The 20,256-nt window shown below is 38.2% G+C and overlaps 1 protein-coding gene across 8 annotated transcripts in view; it reads left to right on the top strand.

Moving 5' to 3' along the window:
- Positions 1-20,256, top strand: part of DOCK3 (dedicator of cytokinesis 3) — a 267,277-nt gene that overhangs the window by 152,986 nt on the left and 94,035 nt on the right. For all 8 annotated transcript variants that reach the window (XR_006337624.1, XM_043886679.1, XM_043886678.1 and 5 more), the window contains exons 10-13: positions 3,377-3,458; positions 9,016-9,076; positions 10,288-10,435; positions 18,561-18,649. Coding sequence is in view for 7 of the 8 variants with exons in the window: in XM_043886679.1 (XP_043742614.1) it covers positions 3,377-3,458; positions 9,016-9,076; positions 10,288-10,435; positions 18,561-18,649 (380 nt within the window). In the remaining variant the exon portion in view is untranslated. The remainder of the gene's footprint in view (positions 1-3,376; positions 3,459-9,015; positions 9,077-10,287; positions 10,436-18,560; positions 18,650-20,256) is intronic.

Genomic DNA, 20,256 nt, shown 5'->3' with positions numbered 1-20,256 from the left:
GCGTTTATCAAATTGTATCCGTACAGATTCCATGGTCTTATGCAGAGGAAGGTTGTGGGTCAAAGGTCACCTGTCCCATTGATACTTCAACACATAATAGCATTTCAAGACTCTGAGAAGTCCTGGGGGACAGAAACCTAACTGTGTTTAATGCCATATGTCCCAGCAATATTGACCATTTCTTTTGCAGAAGAGCTGTTGCCAAATTAGGAAACATTGGATAGATATTTGCCTTCAAATAGTTTGAATGTTAACAGAAAGCACCATTTATCTATCATACCCATTGGTGAAGTCAGCAAAACAGGAAATAATTTGATTTATACCTAGGGCTCTTTGAAATGAAAAAAAAAATAGTCATTTTGACTGTCACAAATTGTGAAGATACATTATTTTCTCATGGTTAAATAATAACCCAATGTATGGATATACCTACCATGTTTTATTCAGCTATTCATTTGTTGGTAAATATTTTGGTTGTTTTCATCTTTTGGCTGTTATGAAAAATGCTGCTATGAATGTTCATGTAGTTTTTTGTGTGGCCATATATTTTCATTTCTCTTGTAAATATATACTGAGAAGTGGAATTGGTAGATCCTATGTTAAACTATATTTAACCTTTTGAGAAACCACCGGACTGTTTTCCAGAGTGGCTGTATCATTTTACATTCCAACTAGCATTATATGATGGTTCCAGTTTCTCCATCTTCTTGCCAACACTTGGTATTACCTGTCTGACTAAAGTCATTCTAGTAGAAGTGAAATAATGCCCTCATTGTGGTTTTAATTTGCATTTCCCTAATGGCCAATAATGTTGGACACCTTTTCATATCCTTATTGGCTCTTTGTTCATCTTCTAAACAGAAATGTCTATTTATTTTATTATTGAGTTGCAAGAGTTCTTTATAAATTCTGTCTACAAGTCCCTTATCAGATATATTATTTGAAAATATTTGCTTTCATTCAGTGAATTATCTTTCCCTTTCTTGACGGTGTCCTTTTTAAAAAAATTTTAAGTTATTTATTTAGTTAGTTTTGGCTGCACTGGGTTTTTGCTGTTGGTAACGCGGGCTTTCTCTAGTTGCAGCAAGTGGGGGCTATTCTCTACTTGTGGTCCATGGGTTTCTCATTGCAGTGGCTTCTGTTGTGGCCCCCAGGCTCTAGAGCACAGACTCAGTAGTTATGACCTGCGAGCTTAGTTACTCCACAGCATGTGGAGTCTTCCTGGACCAGGGATCCATGTCCCCTGCTTCTCCTGAGCTTATTTGCCATCCCTGTATATTCTTTGATGAAAGGTATGTTCAGATTTTTTGTCCATCTTTGAGATGTTACTTATTGAGTTCTGAGATTACTTTATATGTTCTCAATAGAGTCCTTTCTTAGAATATTTGTAAATATTTTTGCCCAGTCTGTAGCTTGTCTTTTCATGTTCTTAGCAATGTCTTTCAAAGAGAAGATGGTTTTAACTTTGGTTAAGTCCAATTTATTATTTTGTTTTGATTCATAATATTTGCTTAATAATCTAAGATCACAAAGATCTTTCTACTGTGTGCTCAATATAAAAAAACAAATGTGAACAAGATACACAAAGATACTTATCTCATTTTTCTTGTGTGTATTCTTATAGTTTTTAGCTCTTAATACTTAGGTCTATGATAAATTCAAGTTAATTTCTTGTAGGCAGGGATCATGGTTCAGTTTTTTTATATGGATTGTTCAGCACCATTTGTTGAAACTGCTGTTCTTCCTCACTGAATTTTGAGACTGAAAATTAGTTGAATATATATGTGAGTTACCACATTTTTAAACAAAGGTCTCCCTCACCTCAACATGCCCATTTAATTGAAAGCTTATCACTTCCACATCTTCATCTCTTCCAAGAGTGGTATAGACTCACTGTTTCTGCTTCCTTCTTTCTTACTCTCACACTGATCATCTTTATCATTCCACAAAAAGGGTTCTTGCCAGAATCACCAGTGATCTCTGTTATGACATCCAGTGGATACTGTTTTTTTTGTTGTCTCATGTGATTCTCAGTGTTCTTGGGCCTCAGTGATCCCCCCCTCCTCTTTCAGACACTTTTTTCCCTAACTAATGTAGCATCCCACCACTCTTCTTATTTTTCTTTTTGATCCAACATGTCTACTCTGCAAGTTCTTCTTCTTCTACCTATTTCTTTTATGTCAGTGTCTCTCAGGATTGTCCAGAGCCCCCTTTTCCTCTCATTCTGTGCATGCAAACTACTATTCCCATCTAATTCCCTGGCTTAAGAATCTCAAATTTACATCTGGCCCAGATCTTTTCTGAACTTCCTGTCTGCCCATTTAGCTACCTACCAGGACCATGAGCTCTAGGAAGAAAAGTGCCCTGTATACATTGTGTTCATATTTGTATTCCTGTGTTTAGCACAGAGAACTTAATGACTATTCATTGGCTAAATGAGCAAATGAATAAATGAACAAATTAAGCCACCTGTGCATTTGATGTAGCATATCTTTTAATTCTAGTCCAATACTTAAGTATTGGCCCTTTTACTGATACCTGATACATTCAATGAATACATGATGCTGGGCACAGGAGAAGCAAATTACTTTCAGAAGCACATACTTTGTGTTTGCCATGACTTGGTTTTCCTGCCACAATTGGTAGAGAACCTTGGGATGCTGAGATAGGAATGAGACCCTAGCACTGGCAGGAAAGAGGTAAGAGAGCGGGGAGACATTTCTCCAGATGTTGCAAACACTGTTTCTAACATTTTTCAGTTCAATAATTTCCTTCAAGAATTAACCTATATTGTTTGAGAAATAAAATATATTAATGGCCCTATTGAATTCTGAGTACATCTTTATAATTACCATACATTATTTCTTTTTTACTTTTCACCCAAGCTTTTCTAAGTCCCTGTAACATTTTTTCTTGGCTCTAAAGTGATTATCAAAAAGTTACATAGTAAGATGTAAACTGGATAATGTAGACTCTTTCAGACCTAGTGTTATGAATATTTTTATGATGATCTGAGTGTTCACATCAAAAAATGTGTTTGCTTCTTATGGGCTTATTATTATGCCAGAGCTTTGAGGGTATTTGGGAAGAATACCAACAGTCCTCATTACTGCCCTCGGGGAACACACACCTTTAGGGAGATAAAAGCCATAACTGACAAGTAGTCAGCAACATCTCTGACGTAGTTTGTTGTGTTTATTGCATGTTGCTTGGCAAGAAAGATGGTCTCCTGCCACTAGACATGTACTTTTGGCTTTGCTTATATCTAATGGGCTGTCCTGAAAGTGTCTAGGGTCTCTTTATGAATGCCCTTTTTATTTGTTCTGGAGCATGCAGTCCCTTACATTTCTCTGTCTCTCTCTCTCCTACATTTCAGTGAGCGGTTTCTGGTGAGACTGAACAAGAATGGTGGGCCAAGGAACCCAGAGAAGATAGAACGAATGTGTGCCCTTTTTACAGTATGTGCAAATTCTCTTTCCCTCCTCTGCTGTTGATTCTAACTAGGGTCCTGCTATGTGGGTATTGTTGCCCTGGAAACAAGCACTAATTCTTACTTCCCCACACACTGGTGAGAATAGCATTTGATTTATGTGTCTATCAGGTTTTAATGAAATATTTAAGAAAACTGAAGTAAGCTGCAGTTTTTAATTGAATTTATTTTAAAAAATACAATCAGTACCTTTTACTTATGTACATTTTAGATGCAATTTAATATAATAGACACTTAAAACTTGAAAACAGTCTTTCTTTCTATTCTTCTTCAAGGCCACTGGGGATTTCTCTGATGTGTAAGTATAGTTTCTCTCAAGGCATCTACCAAACTTACAGCTTTGCAGTTTTTTTTTATGAGTTTATAAAAAGAGAGACAGACTAAATAGCCCTCCTCTTTCATACACCAAACAAAGCCTTTTCATGCCATGATCCATACTTTAGTTTTTTCTAAATAACCATGCTGTTATTTGTGCTCTCTGAGATCATGGATCCATCAGCTCAGAGAAGGCTTGGTAACCTGCTTATTGAAAAGTATTAAGCCTCACGATACCATATTGACTTTTGTATTCTTCAAGTTGATTCTGATTTACTAATTTTTTTGCCCAGTTATGAAACTTAGCTGCCCAGCCTTATTTATCTCAGTTAATTTATTTGCTTAAGAAGAAAAGACTGTCACAATTTTCAGCTGCTTTTGACTGCCATAGATTATTTGGTCTGTTTCAGTGATACTGAGATACATCGAAACTCGCTGAGTGCAGGGAGGTTTGATGGTGTCACGGTGCCGCTGCCCTCGTGTGTGGTGCGTGGTTGATGGGTGGGTAACAGTCAGATGTCTCAAACCTTAGCAGTGTACCTCAAACACAAGTGGGATTTATCTAGGACTCTGATATGTGACTTTCTCTGAGAGATAAAATCGGATTTGTTTATCTGAATTTTTTTTCATTTACTACAACATTACTGCAGAATCAAAAGCCGCTCTACAGGGATAACTTGTATTGCAAGTACTCCAGATGTACAGAAGGATTTATAAATCTAGCTAAGCTAAAATGAAGTTTTGTACATTCTTGAGCTCAGCATTCAAAGCTTAGGAGATAGTACAGGAAGAGAAAGCAAGAAAAGCAGACCCATGAAGATGGCTAAGGGAACTGAGACCTTTTAGCCTGGTAAGATCAGTGCTCTGTCTTCAGTAGCAGAAGAACAAGGGAAAGAGTCCCAATTGCAGGTAATGGGATGTAGGTTAGAATATTGGAGGAGAGAGTGTGAAGTGAGAGCACCTGGACACGGAGCTGGTTCTCTGGGGCCGCCTGTCTGAAACAGGATTAGGATGAGATGAGACACCCATCTGTCTAGAATGTCTCAGTAACCTTGGGAGTCTTTTTAAGATCCTGATTCTCCAATATTGTTTGGTTAAAGCAGCAAAAGAAATTGGCGATTCCTTGTTCTTTGGCATTGTGGGAACAGAGGTGTGTGTGTGTGTGCATGCGTGCTGTCCTTGAATATGATGAGTGTAGTCCTTGTCTCTTGAAAAATGAACTTAATTATGAAAATATTTGAATGTAATTACAGTAAATCAAAATTTTCATTTAGCAGCATTTTAATTATCTGTATGGGCCCAGAGGCCTAAGCTGTAGCTCCAGCTTTATAAATCAGAGATGCACGTAACACATAGGATGTGCTCTTACTCTGCCACAATGGGAACACACAAGATTGCTAAAAATATCTACTTTTATACTTCCCTTTGCACTACAGCCCTGGATTTTTTTTTTTAAGTTACAAAAAAAAAAAAAAAATGATTTGAGGAATTTTTTTCAAAGCACAGAAGAGTTTTGAGCAAGATTGTCCCAACCAGGGTTTTCATGTTTTACTTTAAGCTTATATGAAATAATAATAATTTTGACGGAAACTACTTTCTGATTATCCAAGGCTTGAGTTCCTCCTGTGTGCCAAAGGAGTTTTCCAGATTGGCATATGTGTTAACAGAGTTTCAGAGGAAATGCAAGAAAATACAGCTACATCTGTGGTCCATGCCGACCTGTTCACTTACTTTAACATTAGGAAAAGGGAATCGTGCAAATGGAGCACTTTTGCAGGATTACTCAAGGTTACCTCAGAGCCGTATTACAGACAGTCATGTTTATCCATGCAGTCTTGCTCTTGGTAAATCCTGTATTTTTCTGACCACATTAGATTTTAGAGCTTCTTGTGCAGGGAGAATTTTATCCAAGAAGGAAGCGTTTCATGCATTTATGATTGTCTAATACAGTGAAGACTTTGATGACTTATCATGATTAACAGTGGCTGTGTGGTATGAGCACAAGAGAGCATGTCTGTGTATTTATTCCACAACCCCATGGACTGCTAGGCTCCTCTGTCCGTGGGATTCTCCAGGCAAGAATACTGGAGTGGGTTGCCGTTTCCTCCTCCAGGGGATCTTCCCACCCAGGGATGGAACCCGCATCTCTTACGTCTCCTGCATTGGCAAACGGGTTCTTTACCACTAACGCCACCTGGGAAGCCCAGATACCCAGTGCCTCACACACAGTGCCTGGCAAATACTAACCATTTGTAACATAAATAAATTAATAATGCTTATTTTCTATTATATTTTGAGTGACCAACTCAGAGAGTGAACTTGTATTGTTTTCCCTGCATTAGTTGGCATTACATTTTTTCCATTTATTTATGCTCTTTCACATTTCAAAATAGAATTTTAGGTAGTGATTTCTTGTAATTAAGAATGGACTTAATTATTAGCATAGTAACATCATTTATTAAAATATTTCCTCCTTTTATGCAGCATAAGAAAGAATGAATTGGCTGTGTTTTATATTTGTAAATCCCATTGTCTCTTCAGAAAAAGGGCAGTCGGGCATAGGAAAGTGAATTGACTTTTCCATGTTTCAAATGGAACCTTAGTAACTGAGCCAAGATGCTGATCCCTGAGTCACTGTTGTTTCTACCCATCAGGTGGTTGGGAACCAGCTATTTAGTTATGTAGGATCGGAGGGTGTGATCCAGTGAGTATATCTGAATTCAAACCCTGCTCACCAGATGAATGGTGGATGAGTCACCTCTCTTCCTATCTTGGTTTTACAGATCTTGTGACATGGATAGCCACACTTGGTACTTAGTATCAAGAGTGTATGTTTAGTATCAGAGAGTATATGTTTAATAACTTTATGATAACATGTTTAACCTTGCTCTTATGTTTAATATGGTAGCTGTTAATGTTGAATTTTGACAGTGAAATTACATGGAACTCAGCAAATAATTATACCTAAAATATTTTCTGATACTGGTTATTATCATTTTATTTTTATTGACCTCAAATAAATACCACAGAGAGTTCTGAGTACCATGTACAAAATGGTCAGAAAGAACCCCTACCCAGCCACTCAGAAAATACCATAAATTATATTTTAGGCTTTTTTCTTTTCTTCACCTGAACAGAATCAAGGGAGAGGTCCCATGCTCTTGGGTACAACCCGTCTGGTTAGTGTTTGATCATCTTTGGTAACTGGCTTGAATTCTTAAAGTATATTGAGATTTATAATTAGACCAGTTATTTGATAGTTTGGATTAATAAAATCCAGGCTGTGTAGAAGGTCAGTTTACTTTGAAATGTGATCTTTTAGTAATAGGTATGTTTCAATTCCCATAAAATGGTAATTGATTTTTTAATTTCATTATTTGTTATTTAGTAGCCATCTTAATATTCGTCATTTAGTAGCCATCTTTTTTTTTTTTTTTTTTTTGGAGTTTACCTAGGAGTTTTTTTTTTTTTTTTTTTTAATTTATTTATTTTTTTCCAGTGGGTTTTGTCATACATTGATATGAATCAGCCATAGATTTACACTTATTCCCCATCCCGATCCCCCCTCCCATCTCCCTCTCCACCCGATTCCTCTGGGTCTTCCCAGTGCACCAGGCCGGAGAACTTGTCTCATGCATCCCACCTGGGCTGGTGATCTGTTTCACCATAGATAGTATACATGCTGTTCTTTTGAAACATCCCACCCTCACCTTCTCCCACAGAGTTCAAAAGTCTGTTCTGTATTTCTGTGTCTCTTTTTCAGTAGCCATCTTAATATTTGTCAAAATATGTAGTACTGTTTTGAAGATATCACTTTTAATTAAAGGAGTTATTAAGATGGAGTCTGAAACATCATTTTTCAACATCAAAAGATAATTTTCATGCAAAAATATATCTTTGTGATTCCAGAGATACCAATTTATGTTGAATTATTTTGTAACTCATTTCATTGTAAGTGTATTTCATTATTCCATCAAGAATTTGGCAGATTATGACCATCTAAAATCTAAAAGTTTCAGTTTCACCATTACATGTTACTTTCTAAGGCCTCCTTTTCTTTTGTATGTTCAGGACCACTCTACAGGGCAGAGCTGGGATTATGCTGAGGCAAGCAAAGCACAGGATCCTGAGAAGGAGACCTTCTTAAATTTTGTCACTTAGATGCCTTGCTTGCCTCAGCATAGACCTAACTCTGCCACAGGGTATAAACATACAACAAACATGGCAGTTCTGGATTCAGAGCTCATTCACAGTCATGACTGCTGCTTGATTGTTTGTTTTACTGCTTTCCTGAAAAGAGACAAGCATCTGGGACTAATCAAAGGATGAAAGATGGGAAGGAAGTGCAACTAAGGGACCTTTTCGTGGAAGCAAAAGGGAAATCATGGGAAACTGTCCCATTAAAATAGAGGTTACTCCTTCAGTCATCATTAATAACAATGGCTGGGAGTGAGCAGTGAGTTAATAACCTGGTGAAAGTCATGAACAATGTATATTAAATGAAGTTTTATTACTTCAAGTATAATGTGTTAAAGTGTAAAAATACTCTATTTCAAAATGTGTTCTCAACATAAATAATGCATAAAATTATTTTTATTAATGTAACTCCAGCTTTAAAAGTGTCTAATTAAAAGAAGTCCTTAAAATTTTCCAGATAAAATTCCTTTCACTTTATACTTCAGCATAAATTGTATATATCTAAACTTAGAAATGGGAGATCTAATTATTGAGGTTTCACTAAAACCAAATCAATCTCTTTTCAAGGGAACATATCTAGTGTGTGGACAACAGAATGAATGTACAATTAATAGAGAGTAAACTTTCAGAATTTGTCATTAATGAGCCTTTTGGTGTTTTCCCTTTTTTTTCTACACTGGGAATTTCTTTTGTTACAAACTATTCATACATAATTTTAGAATAACCATGGATAAGCCAATGTCATGAAGATTTCTAATGTGAGAACTTTTTAGAGATAGGTGGTCTAAATAAGAGCTGAAAAAATACTGTCAATATAATAAACTTCCAAAGACATTTAAGATGTCCAAATTTTCACTATAGGAATCTTATAAACACTTAGCTTAAACACCCTTCCCCCACCTATAACATAGGCTAAAAGCAGCAAAAGCAATCATTATGAGGTTCAAAGTTTAATTTTAATTATTTTCTGTGTATTCATTGCCTTACTTTACTTACTTTTTCTCTTTTCTTAGGATCTGAGCAGCAAGGATATGAAGAGAGATTTATATATAGTTGCCCATGTGATACGAATAGGTACGGTCTGCTTTATCCAGTCACCTGACTTGAGACCAGCCCAACTTGGGATAAGTATCTACTGTTTGACCTCTGTCTTCTCCTGAGCGCTTACCTTTTAATTCAGATCTCAGGATTAACTCCAGCTTGTATTGTAGCTGCACCTTAAGTTTAGCTGCTAGTAATGGCTGAACTCGATAGAAATGAAGCCATTTTCAGCTCCCTGTTTGTTCTTGGACCCATACTTTTTATTTGAAGTGGTCTTTTTTTTTAAACATTTGCTCCATCTAATGTTCTGCTTCTGATCAGCCCTCTCCCTCAGGGATCTTATAATGGGTTGCCAGTTTAACAGGTAGTGAATAGCCTGTGCTGTGTTTTGTATCCGAAAGTATGTGCCTATGCTATTTTTTCACAAAATTAGAGTTACTATCATTACTACATGAGACGGATGGTATCTCCCTTCTACCCGATCCAAGATTTTTGCTACCTGTGGTTTGTTTGCCCAGTCTTATTTCAAGTTTATGACATAATCTGGGGCCAGTGCCTGACCAACTCTTCCTTCATAGGTTTGAGTTCTGGCATGTCTTGTCCAGCCAACAAAAGTACAGCTCTTTTGCTGTACTTCTGCTTTTTGTTTTGCTGTATTTTGCCTTTTGTTTTGCTGTGTATAATAAAGCATCTGTTGAGGTTCTAGTTGTGCATTTGCAAGTCCTCTTGCCACTGTAAGCACAGCCTTGGTAGGCAGGACAAGCAAGCTCCCATCTGCTCTCTGAGACAGCTCTTGCTCCTGCAGTGGTTCAGGAGCAGCATTAGATGGAAGAACAGTATATTGTCCTCCTTATCTGTGTACACATAGCTTTTACCTGGCAGTTACAATACTAAATTGTGTATCCTTAATATACCCAAGAAGTTTAAATCTGTTAGCACTTTGGTTTTTCTAAGAAATTCATGAGATCACTGTTTCATTCTCATATGATTACTAGATGGACTGTTAGTGTTGAGACAGGTAGTAAGGAATGTGGTGCAGGGGAGAAGCACTGGCCAAGGGCCTGTTTGTCATTCTTCTACATGAATATCGTTGCATCCTTGGATGGCTCCCTTCATCTTCAGTCTTCCAATTCAGAGGATCTCTGAGGTGCCTATAGCTCTGGCATCCTTGGATGACAGTTCAGTGATGCCTTGGAGGAGCTCGGAGTTCCCAGTCTTGACTGGTGTTTTCTGCTGTGCCCCAGGCCGGATGCTCCTGAATGACTCCAAGAAGGGCCCTGCTCACCTGCACTACCGGCGACCATATGGCTGTGCGGTCCTCAGCGTCCTGGATGTCCTGCAGTCACTCACAGAGTTAAAGGAAGAAAAGGATTTTGTTCTTAAGGTTTACACGTGAGTAATGAGCATCAGAAATATTGATGATCTGCAGCATAAGACATCCCAGCGTTGTCCCTGAGAGCAGAAGCTCTCAAGCTTTGCTGGACACAAACTCATCAGGATATGTAGGACAGGGAGTTTTTGGAAAATGCAAAGATTTCCATCTAACGTTTGGGATGGGCACAGGCAACTGCATTTTTAATAAGCTCCCTGGGTGCTTCTGAAGCAGCTGAACTTGGAACTTTCTATCCTGAAGTAAAAGTCTGATACACTTTTCCTCTTCTCCCTGGGACTAGCCAGCCTTAGTATGTGTTTACAGGAAGCTAATAATCTAATTTCTCCTGTGTTTCGGCTGTTAAAGACTCCTCTGTGTCTAATGCTTGCCCACCAGCTGTTGTAACTGAACTGGCTGCTGATGTAAATTGCTTCAGAGAATGATCACGAGTCAGGTTGCACTGTCCTAGAAGAAAAACCAGTTTCTCTGAGGAGCTGAGGCTTTACTCTTCATTTTTGCCACTACTGATCTGTGAGTCACCAGCCAGGCATGGCATTATTTTCAGTGTTTAGCAGCCAAGGGCTCTGCCTTACAGAAGCAGTGCATCTGCTCCTGACTCTTATTAAGCACTACAAAATAAAAACAAAGAAGAGTAGTACAGAATCCAAGCATCTCTGTCTTTGCTTATAGAGACTTAGGCATGAATCACGGGCTTCCCTGGTGGCGCTAGCGGCAAAAAAACCCGCCTGCCAATGCAGGAGACGTAAGAGATATGGGTTTGATCCTTGGGTCTACACGATTCCCTGGAGGAGGGCTTGGCAACCCACCCTGGTATTCTTGCCTGGAGAATCCAATGGACAGAGGAGCCTGGTGGGCTACGGTCCATGGGGTTGCGAAAAGCCGGACATGACTGAAGCCACTTAGCACACATGCAGGCATGAAACAGAGTACTGAAAACATGATCAGTGGTGGGTTTAGTGAGTTTCTTTTCCTCCCAAAATGTTAATATTTTTATTAAGTAAATGGAAACATAACCAGAGTAGGGAAAAGCATTTTTTTTAAATTAGTTTTTATTGGAGTATAGTTGCTTTGCAATGTTGTGTTAGTTTCTGCTGTGAAGCAGCAAAGTGAATCAGTTCCATTCATTTTTAGATTTCCTTCCCATTTAGGTCACCACAGAGCATTGAGTAGAATTCCCTGTGCTATATAGTAGCTTTCCATTAGTTACCTATTTTTTACACTGTAGTGTATATATGTCTATCCCAGTCTCCCAATTCATCCACTCCCCTTCTCCTCTCGATATTCATAAATTTGTTCTCTACATTTGTATCTCTAGATCTGCTTTGCAAATAAGTTCATCTATACCATTTTTCTAGATTCCACACATAATAGATATTATATGATATTTGTTTTTCTTTCCTTGACTTACTTTACTCTGTATGACAGTCTCTAGGTCTGTTTGTATGCATGCTCAGTCACTTCAGTCGTGTCCAATTCTTTGCAACCCTATGGACCATAGCCCACCAGGCTCCTCTGTCCCTGGAATTCTCCAGGCAAGAATACTGGAGTGGGTTGCCATCCCCTGCTCCAGGGGATCTTCCTCACCCAGGGATCAAATTTGCATCTCCTGCATTGCAGGTGGATTCTTTACCCACTGAGCCACCTGGGAAGCCCCCAGGTCTATCTACATCTCTGTAAATGGCACTATTTCATCCCTTTTATGTCTGAGTAATATTCCATTTTATATATGTGTACCACATCTTCTTTATCCATTCCTCTGTTGATAGACATTTAGATCGCTTCCATGTCACTATTGTAAACAGTGCTGCAGTGAACATTAGAGTCCATATATCTTTTTGAATTATGGTTTTCTCTGGGTATTTGCCCAGGAGTGGGATTGCTGGGTCATAGGCAAATCTATTTTTAATTTTTCAAGGAAGCTCCATACTTTTCTCCATGGTGGTTGTGCCAATTTACATTCCCACCAACAGTGCAAGAGGGTTCCCTTTTCTCCATAGTCTCTCCAGCATTTATTGTTTGTAGATTTTTTGATGATTGCCATTCTGACCAGTGCGAGGTGATACCTCATTGTAGTTTTGATTTGCATTTCTCTGATAATTAATGATGTTAAGCATATTTTCACATGTTTGTTGGCTATATGTACCTGTTCTTCAGAGAAATGTCTGTTTGGATTTTCCATCCATTTTTTTCATTGGGATGTTTGTTTTTTTAATATTGAGCTGCATGAGCTGTTTGTATATTTTGGAGATTAATCTCTCATTGGTTGCTTCATTTGCAAATATTTTCTCCCATTCTGAGGGTTATCTTTTCATTTTATTTATGGTTTCCTTTGTTGTGCATAAGCTTTTAAGTTTAATTAGGTCCCATTTGTTTATTTTTGTTTTTATTTTCATTACTGTAGGAGGTCTGTCAAAAAAGATCTTGCTGCGATTTTATGTCAAAGTGAGTTTTTAAAGCAGGTGTATTTCTGTGAAAATTTTTTTAAAAAAGCTCCTCTTTTGGTTTTAACCCAATATTTTTTTTCAAATTAAATCTAATATTGTCAATCAACAGGTTAATATATCTTCACTATATTTGTGGGAATTTTTCCATACTATCTATTGTATCTGAATCAGGCATGAAGTGAACTTAATTCACAATTCCCCTTAATTTGGGCCTCTGTATAATTAACTATAGCCTATTAATTTGAAAATAAAAGCCCAGATACCCTTATTACCTGTTTGCCTTAAGTTGTGTTTTGTTCAGTGTTCTGTACTTGATGGGATGAGGCTCTTCCTCTGAAATAACTTACAAAGGAAATTTTGGTGGGTTTTCTCTTTCATTCATGTATCAGTCACAGCCTTTCTTCATTTACAAGATCTCTTCATTGATGGGTAGTGGGACCTGGCTCTTGGTAAAACTTTCTTCCTTTGACAAGGACTAAACGTTAATCCAAAATCATCATCATTATCATCTTACTCCATCCTGTCCAAGGGCAGGGAGTTTATAGATAGCACTCCAGAGTTGCATCTCTTTGCATGTATCAGCTGTTCCTTGCTTCCGTGCAAATTTTCATTGTTGAAAGGGGCTTGCACAGCACTTCTCTTGAAATCATGCTGTCAAGCTTAATTGGCCTAATTCCTTCAAAAACAAGAGCTTTCAGTACCAACATGTCACTTTTCAAGAAGTGGGATTCTTGTGTAGCTTATTCTTAGCTCCTTGCTCTGAGCTGTGCCTATTATATCAGTTCTAAAAAGCCAAAGAAAGATGGTTTTTTTTTTTAACAGGGAAGATAGTTTTTTAATAAATTTTTGAAGGAGTAATAGAGTTAAAATGTAGGATAGTTTTTCCACTTGACAGTGTTAACAGACTTTCAAAGACATGTCCATGTTTGTGAAATAATCGATTTTGTGCACGGTATGGAATTCCTCTAGGATTAGTGTTTTAAATCCACATGAGCACAGTGAATTCAGCCCTCAGGAGAAGTAATATTTTCCAGTAAGTTTTAGAGGACATATTTGGTAGACTGAATTCGAAGCTTTAAGGTTTTACTGATACTGATTGTGCTTTAGCTTTTGCTAGGACTGAAGTTTGCGAGGGTTAAAAAAAAAACAAACCTCTTATATAGTTTTAATCAGTGAATTGGCAAAATACATCATTAGTTGTTGACATTCTCATCATTTCCTATATTATTCAGAGTCAACCTCAAGCCCTGTACTTCTTTTGCCATGATCACTGCTCTGGCTTTATAGATGTTTAATATCATGTGTGTTAGGAAGGCAACACATCCTTTAAAAAAAAAATCAGAACAAGAAGCTGAGGTGTAAAAACTAGGTCACTTTTCAATGAACCAGAAGCCTTAAAAATCACAAATGAATAATCACTGTGTGAAATTTATTCTGATACAGACATCATGTTTCCTCCTATCCAGAAGGGCAGGAGTTGCAGGGTTACAAGGGTTGCAAGTTACAAGGGTTGCTGAATCTGGAGCCTGGGACCGGAAAGGAGAGAATGCCAAGGAGCATTGAGATGGGGTGGGGGTTGTCCGTAGCTAGTACATTTGATCTACCTAGGACACCTCTGAATATGGGATGACCACTCTCCAACTTCACAATGGAAGAAGTTCAGACATTTTTAGGCCAACTTTAATGAAATAAATGACTACTGCGATAAAATATTAAATTTATCACTTTATTTATATTTTAAATCATATAAAATGTATATTACATATTATGTGCTTAATCACAGATGTAAAATTGAGGAGTATTACTATTACTTATTCCCTGGGGCTTCCCAGGTGGCGCTAGTGTTAAAGAACCCATCTACCAATGCAGGAGACCTAAGAGAAGTGAGTTTGATCCTTTAGTCAGGAAGATCCCCTGAAGGCATGGCAACCCACTCCAATATTCTTATCTGGAGAATCCCATGGACAGAGGAGCCTGGCAGGCTATTGTCCATAGGGTTGCGAAGAATTAGACTGAAGTGACTTAGTACAGCACGCACATTTACTCCCCACTCACATTTTATGAGTTTTTTTTTTTAACTTTCTGTTTTATATTGAAGTATAGCTGATTAACAATGTTGTGATGGTTTCAGGTGGACAACAGAGCAGCTCAGCTATATATACACATGTATCCCTTCTTCCCCAAACTCCCCTCATGTCCTGGCTGCCACGTAACATTGAGCAGAGTTCCCTGTGCTATACAATAGGTCCTTGTTGATTATATATTTAAATATAGCAGTGTGTCCATGTCAATACCAAACTCCCTAACTGTCCTTTCCCCCCACCCTTCCCCCAGTAACTGTACGTTCATTCTCGAAATCTGTGAGTCTGTTTGTATTTCATAAATGAGTTCACTTCTTTTTAGATTCTGTATATAAGCAATATCATAATGATATTTCTCTTTCTCTGACTTATTTCAATTAATATAATAATCTCTGGGTAGATTTGTATTGCTGCAAATGACATTATTTTATTCTTTTTGATGGCTTAGTAATTGTGTGTGTGTGTACACAGCATATATGTACCACATCTTCTTTATCCATTCATCTATTGATGGACATGTAGGTTGCTTCCATGTCTTGGCTGTTGTTAAGAGTGCTGCTGTGAACATTGGGCTGCATGTATCTTTTCGAGTTAGAGCTCTCCTAAGGCATATGCCCAGGTGTGGGATTGCAGGATCATATGGAAGCTGTATTTTTTGTTTCTTAAGGAACCTCCATACTGTTTTCCATAATGACTGTACCAATTTACACTCCCACCAACAGTGTAGGAAGATTCTCTCTTCTCTTCACCCTCTCCAACATTTACTGTTTGTAGAGTTTTTGATGATGGCAGTTCTGTCTAGTGTGAGGTGATACCTCCCTGTAGTTTTGATTTGCATGTCTTTAATAATTAGTGACATTGAGCATCTTTTCTCGTGCCTGTTGGCCATCCGTAAAATTCCTGCACATGTAGTGGTGAAGTGCTACGTCACTGCCTGTGCTGGTTATCTCCTCTGTGGGGAAGGTGTGCCACAGAGGCATACAGACCTCTTTTAGATTACAGTCCCTTGTGTGTTTTATGATTGAGGACAAATCATCAACATCAGTAATCATGCTTTAAATATTAATTTGATTGGATACAACATAATGATGCTTCATCATAATCATAACTCATTTGGTTAATAAATGCTTACATTTATTTTTTTCCTTAGAGAATATCCCAGTGATTGGTTAAAATATGCTGATGACACTGCGTCCACTGAGTTTCAGATGATCTGAGTAGCTCCCTTGGCGTTCTAGAAAGGAAAAGAGTTGAAAGGCCAGTTAAGAGGTGACTACAATGGTCTGAAAGAGAGATGATAATGGCTGAACCAGGGCCATGAAGAAGAGAGGTCATTTGTGAAAGATTTTAAGAAAGCCTCATGAGCTAGTGGGTTCTACTCAGAAGCAATCTCTCAGAGTAGACAGGTGGATAGGAAATGTCAAGCTGTCTTATGGCCATGCAGGTCAAAAGTTTAGCAAGGTGTCTGGGCTAGAGACACTGCGTTGGGTCTTGGCAGCTTTTGGTGGTGGTCAAAACCATGAAAGCAGGTGAGATATCCCGGAAAGCTTATGTGGTAGGAAGGAAATGGGCTTCAAATGTAGAGCTCTGAAGGTCACTGATAGTTAAGGGGTGTACAAAGGGAGAAGAATATGAGGGGCAAGCCATCAAGTGTCTAGCATCTGAATTGTGTGTATTGACTGGAAAGGTAGATGTCAGTGAAGTAATACACTTTGTCACTGTTGATGTGGTTGGTAAAGCACCAGCTTTGGTATACTGCCAAATAAGCGGTGAGTGTTTTATTGAAGAAGCACTGAAATACCACCCATTGAGAGAGGAAGTTAATTTACAAGACTCTTCTTGTTCTTTTGGTTTTATTTATAGGAATTCTTTTGTATTTGTGTGTGTATTTTATACCTGTATATTTGAGATGTATAATGTCTTACTTTGATACATTTATATTTTGTAATATGTTTGCCAGTCAAGCAATATTTATCATGTTGCATTATTATAGTACAGTATTATTATCTGTATTCATTATACTGTGCATTAGTCAGGACTTACTTTGAAGTGAGGTGGGGGAGTACACTATTTATGACAAACTGTAGTCAGATTTCTCTTAAAGAAAGGACTACTGATCTTGTAAACCTAGAAAGTGACAGGAGTCTGACTGCGAGACTAGTCTGAGTCCTCACCAGCTGGGCACTTCTCTGGTGTGGTGACTGGTTGGAAGAGATGCGATCATGTGCATGTCAGACAGGGAGGGCGAGGTGTGCTGCTGCCAGCACCTCTCACTTTTGACTTCCAACTGAGTTGTTAATCACAAGTGATCATTTTAAAGAACACTGTCTCCCTTCCTCTCCTTGGAAGGAATTCTGTGAGCAGAAGTTATCCTCACAGCTCTGGACTGTGAGAACCTTGTCTCTCACACTTTTTTGCAACATCTCTGAGCAAGTGAGGCTTGTTTATACTGACTGAGAAGTCAGAAGAGCTACTGATTAGAAAAAAATTAGTCTAGTGACCAACCTCCTTTATCTCTGAATGGTCTCTGTACAAAGCCTTTTATTTAGAAACCAGTTGTGCTTCATTCACACTGCTGGATGGCACGTGATAGAACTCTTGCTGGAGTTTCTGCTTGGAAGTGGCTGTGCCAGGCTACACACTTCTAAGTAACCATGGAAAGATCTTGTGGGTTTTCCTTTGTGCATGAGCTCTGTTTTCTGGAGTCAGTGGTTCTCCATGTCCAACAGGAGAAAGGAGGGGCTGAGGCTGTGAAGACTCCCAGTGTCTCATGGAATTTTCAAGAGATGTCCCTAATCTCATTTCAGTCGTTTCATCAGTATGTCCACTTTCAGATGAGGAATTCCTTCCTAGTCTCTGTTCCTAAGCTGTACCAAATAGTTGTATGACTGCAGCTTTCTTGGAATTGTTCTTTAGAGAGGAAGACTCTAAAAATGTCAGAAATTAGCAGAGGTGCAGGTCTGTTGCTCCATTCTCTCTTTTCTTCCACTCCTGAAATTCCTAGGAAAGAACTTTATTCTTATGTATTTAGGCATCCAGACTTCTCTAAGCCCTCCTTCCCTTTGACTACAGGAGATTTCACAGCAAACCAAGCCCACTACTCTCCCAAACTTCTTGGCTTGATCTAGCTAAAATACAACCACAGGCAAATATGCACATTGCCCTGAGGTTAGCAGGACTTTTCTCTGAGGCCATTATAGTGACAGTTGAATGACAGTATAAAGCCAATGCAAGACATGGAAGTTTCTAAACAGCAGTACTTGTTGAAAGGAACTGTTGTTTTCCTCTGTTGGGAACTTTCCTCTAGTGCCTAGTTGCAAGTATGTGTGAGGAACTAAAAAAGAAAAAAATTGTCACACGGGAAAGTACTACTTCAGACAAAAGGATATTTTGCCACTTAGAGATATTTGCAGAGGTTCGTTTTAGAGTTTCTACTCTTTCCCCAAATGTGAATCTTCTGTGTGCCTTCCAAGAAAACAAGCCTTGTCTAATTTGGTAAAATGTAAGTTCATTTCTTTAGGAAAGTGTTGTTGCACATTGAACATCAGACCAGATGTTTAAAACTCTTGACTGTCATGATGCCTGTCCTTCTGTTACAGATGCAACAATGAGAGTGAGTGGTCCCAGATCCACGAGAATATCATCCGCAAGTCCAGCGCCAAGTACTCTGCCCCCAGTGCCAGTCATGGTAAGGTGCTTCTCTGGCTAGAAGACTTTGTGTTACATTTGCAGTTGCTCATCATACACACCTGAAGTTTATTTGTGCTGATCAGTTGCCAGATATAAAGTTATTTCCTACAGACATTTATTCTCCTTTTCAGGCAGTTTCTATTTCCTTGTGTGATGATTTGAAACCTTCCCTAATTATTAATACTTCCTTTAAAAAATTTTTTACTGGAGTATAGTTGATTTACAGTGTTGTGTTAGTTTTAGGTGTACAGCAAAGTGAATCAGTTGTACATATACATATATGCACTCTTTTCCCATATAGGTCATTACAGAGTATTGGATAGAGTTCCTTATGCTATATAGAAGGTCCTTATTGGTTTTCTATTTTATATATAGTGATGTGTATGTCAATCCCAATCTTTCCTTTCTCTCCTAGGATCCATGTTTGTTTTCTACATCTGTGACTCTATTTCTGTTTTGTAAATAAGTTCATTTGTATCATTTTTTTAGTCTCTATGTATATGTAGTATTATATAATATTTGTCTTTCTCTGTCTGACTTATTTCACTTGGTATGGTAAGCTCTAGGTTTATTCCTGTTGCTGTAAGTGGCATAATTTTATTCTTCTTTTGACTGAGTAATATTCCATTATACATATGTACCAAACTTTTCTATCCATTCCTCTGTCAATGAACATTGAAATTGCTTACATGTCTTGGCTGTTGTAAACAGTGCTGTAGTGAACATTTGGGAGCATGTGTCCTTTCAGATTATGTTTTTCTCTAGATATATGCCCAGGAGTGGGATTGCTAGACCATATGATAGTCCTATTTTTTAGTTTTTTAAGGAACTTCCATATTGTTCTCCACAATGACTGTATCAATTTACATTCCCATCAACAGTACAGGAGGGTTTTATTTTTTCCACACCCTCTCCAGTGTTTGTAGACTTTTTGATGATGGCCATTCTGACTGGTGTGAGTGATAAATACCTTGTTGTAGTCTTGATTTGCATTTCTCTGATAATTAGTGATGTTGAGCATCTTTTCATGTGCTTTTTGGCCTTTACTTCTGACCAAAATGCGTTTTCTGCTCTTTCTGTGGTGAATTCCTTGTGCTTTGATAGGTAACTTGAGTTCCAGTTCGAATCCAGAGCGAACAAAATTGTTGCAGGGTTTGTCACATTGTGAAGTCTGTGTTTTCCTGAACAAAGACTACATACCCAGCACCCCCCCAAGAGAAGACACATATTAATATCACTTTTTCTAGTCCTTTTCAGTGTTAGCATCACCGAGAAAGCCTGACACTAATGAGAATCAATGTCTGCCATTATCAGTCATTTGGAAACTGAAATAGAAAATCTTTATTTCAAAGCAGCTTTCATCTTAGCTCAACTTCTTTTTTTTTCCTGCTTTTATTTTAAAACTATGTTTAAAAGTCTACAAGCAATAAATGCTGGAGAGGGCGTGGAGAAAAGGGAACCCTCTTACACTGTTGGTGGGAATGCAAACTAGTACAGCCACTATGGAGAAGAGTGTGGAGATTCCTTAAAAAACTGGAAATAGAACTGCCATATGACCCAGCAATCCCACTCCTGGGCGTACACACCGAGGAAACCAGATCTGAA

Source organism: Cervus elaphus, chromosome 24 (assembly GCF_910594005.1).
Source record: "Cervus elaphus chromosome 24, mCerEla1.1, whole genome shotgun sequence".
Lineage (NCBI taxonomy): Eukaryota > Metazoa > Chordata > Mammalia > Artiodactyla > Cervidae > Cervus > Cervus elaphus.
Note: the sequence above shows the minus strand (reverse complement) of the source record. Positions and strands in the feature narration are given on the sequence as shown.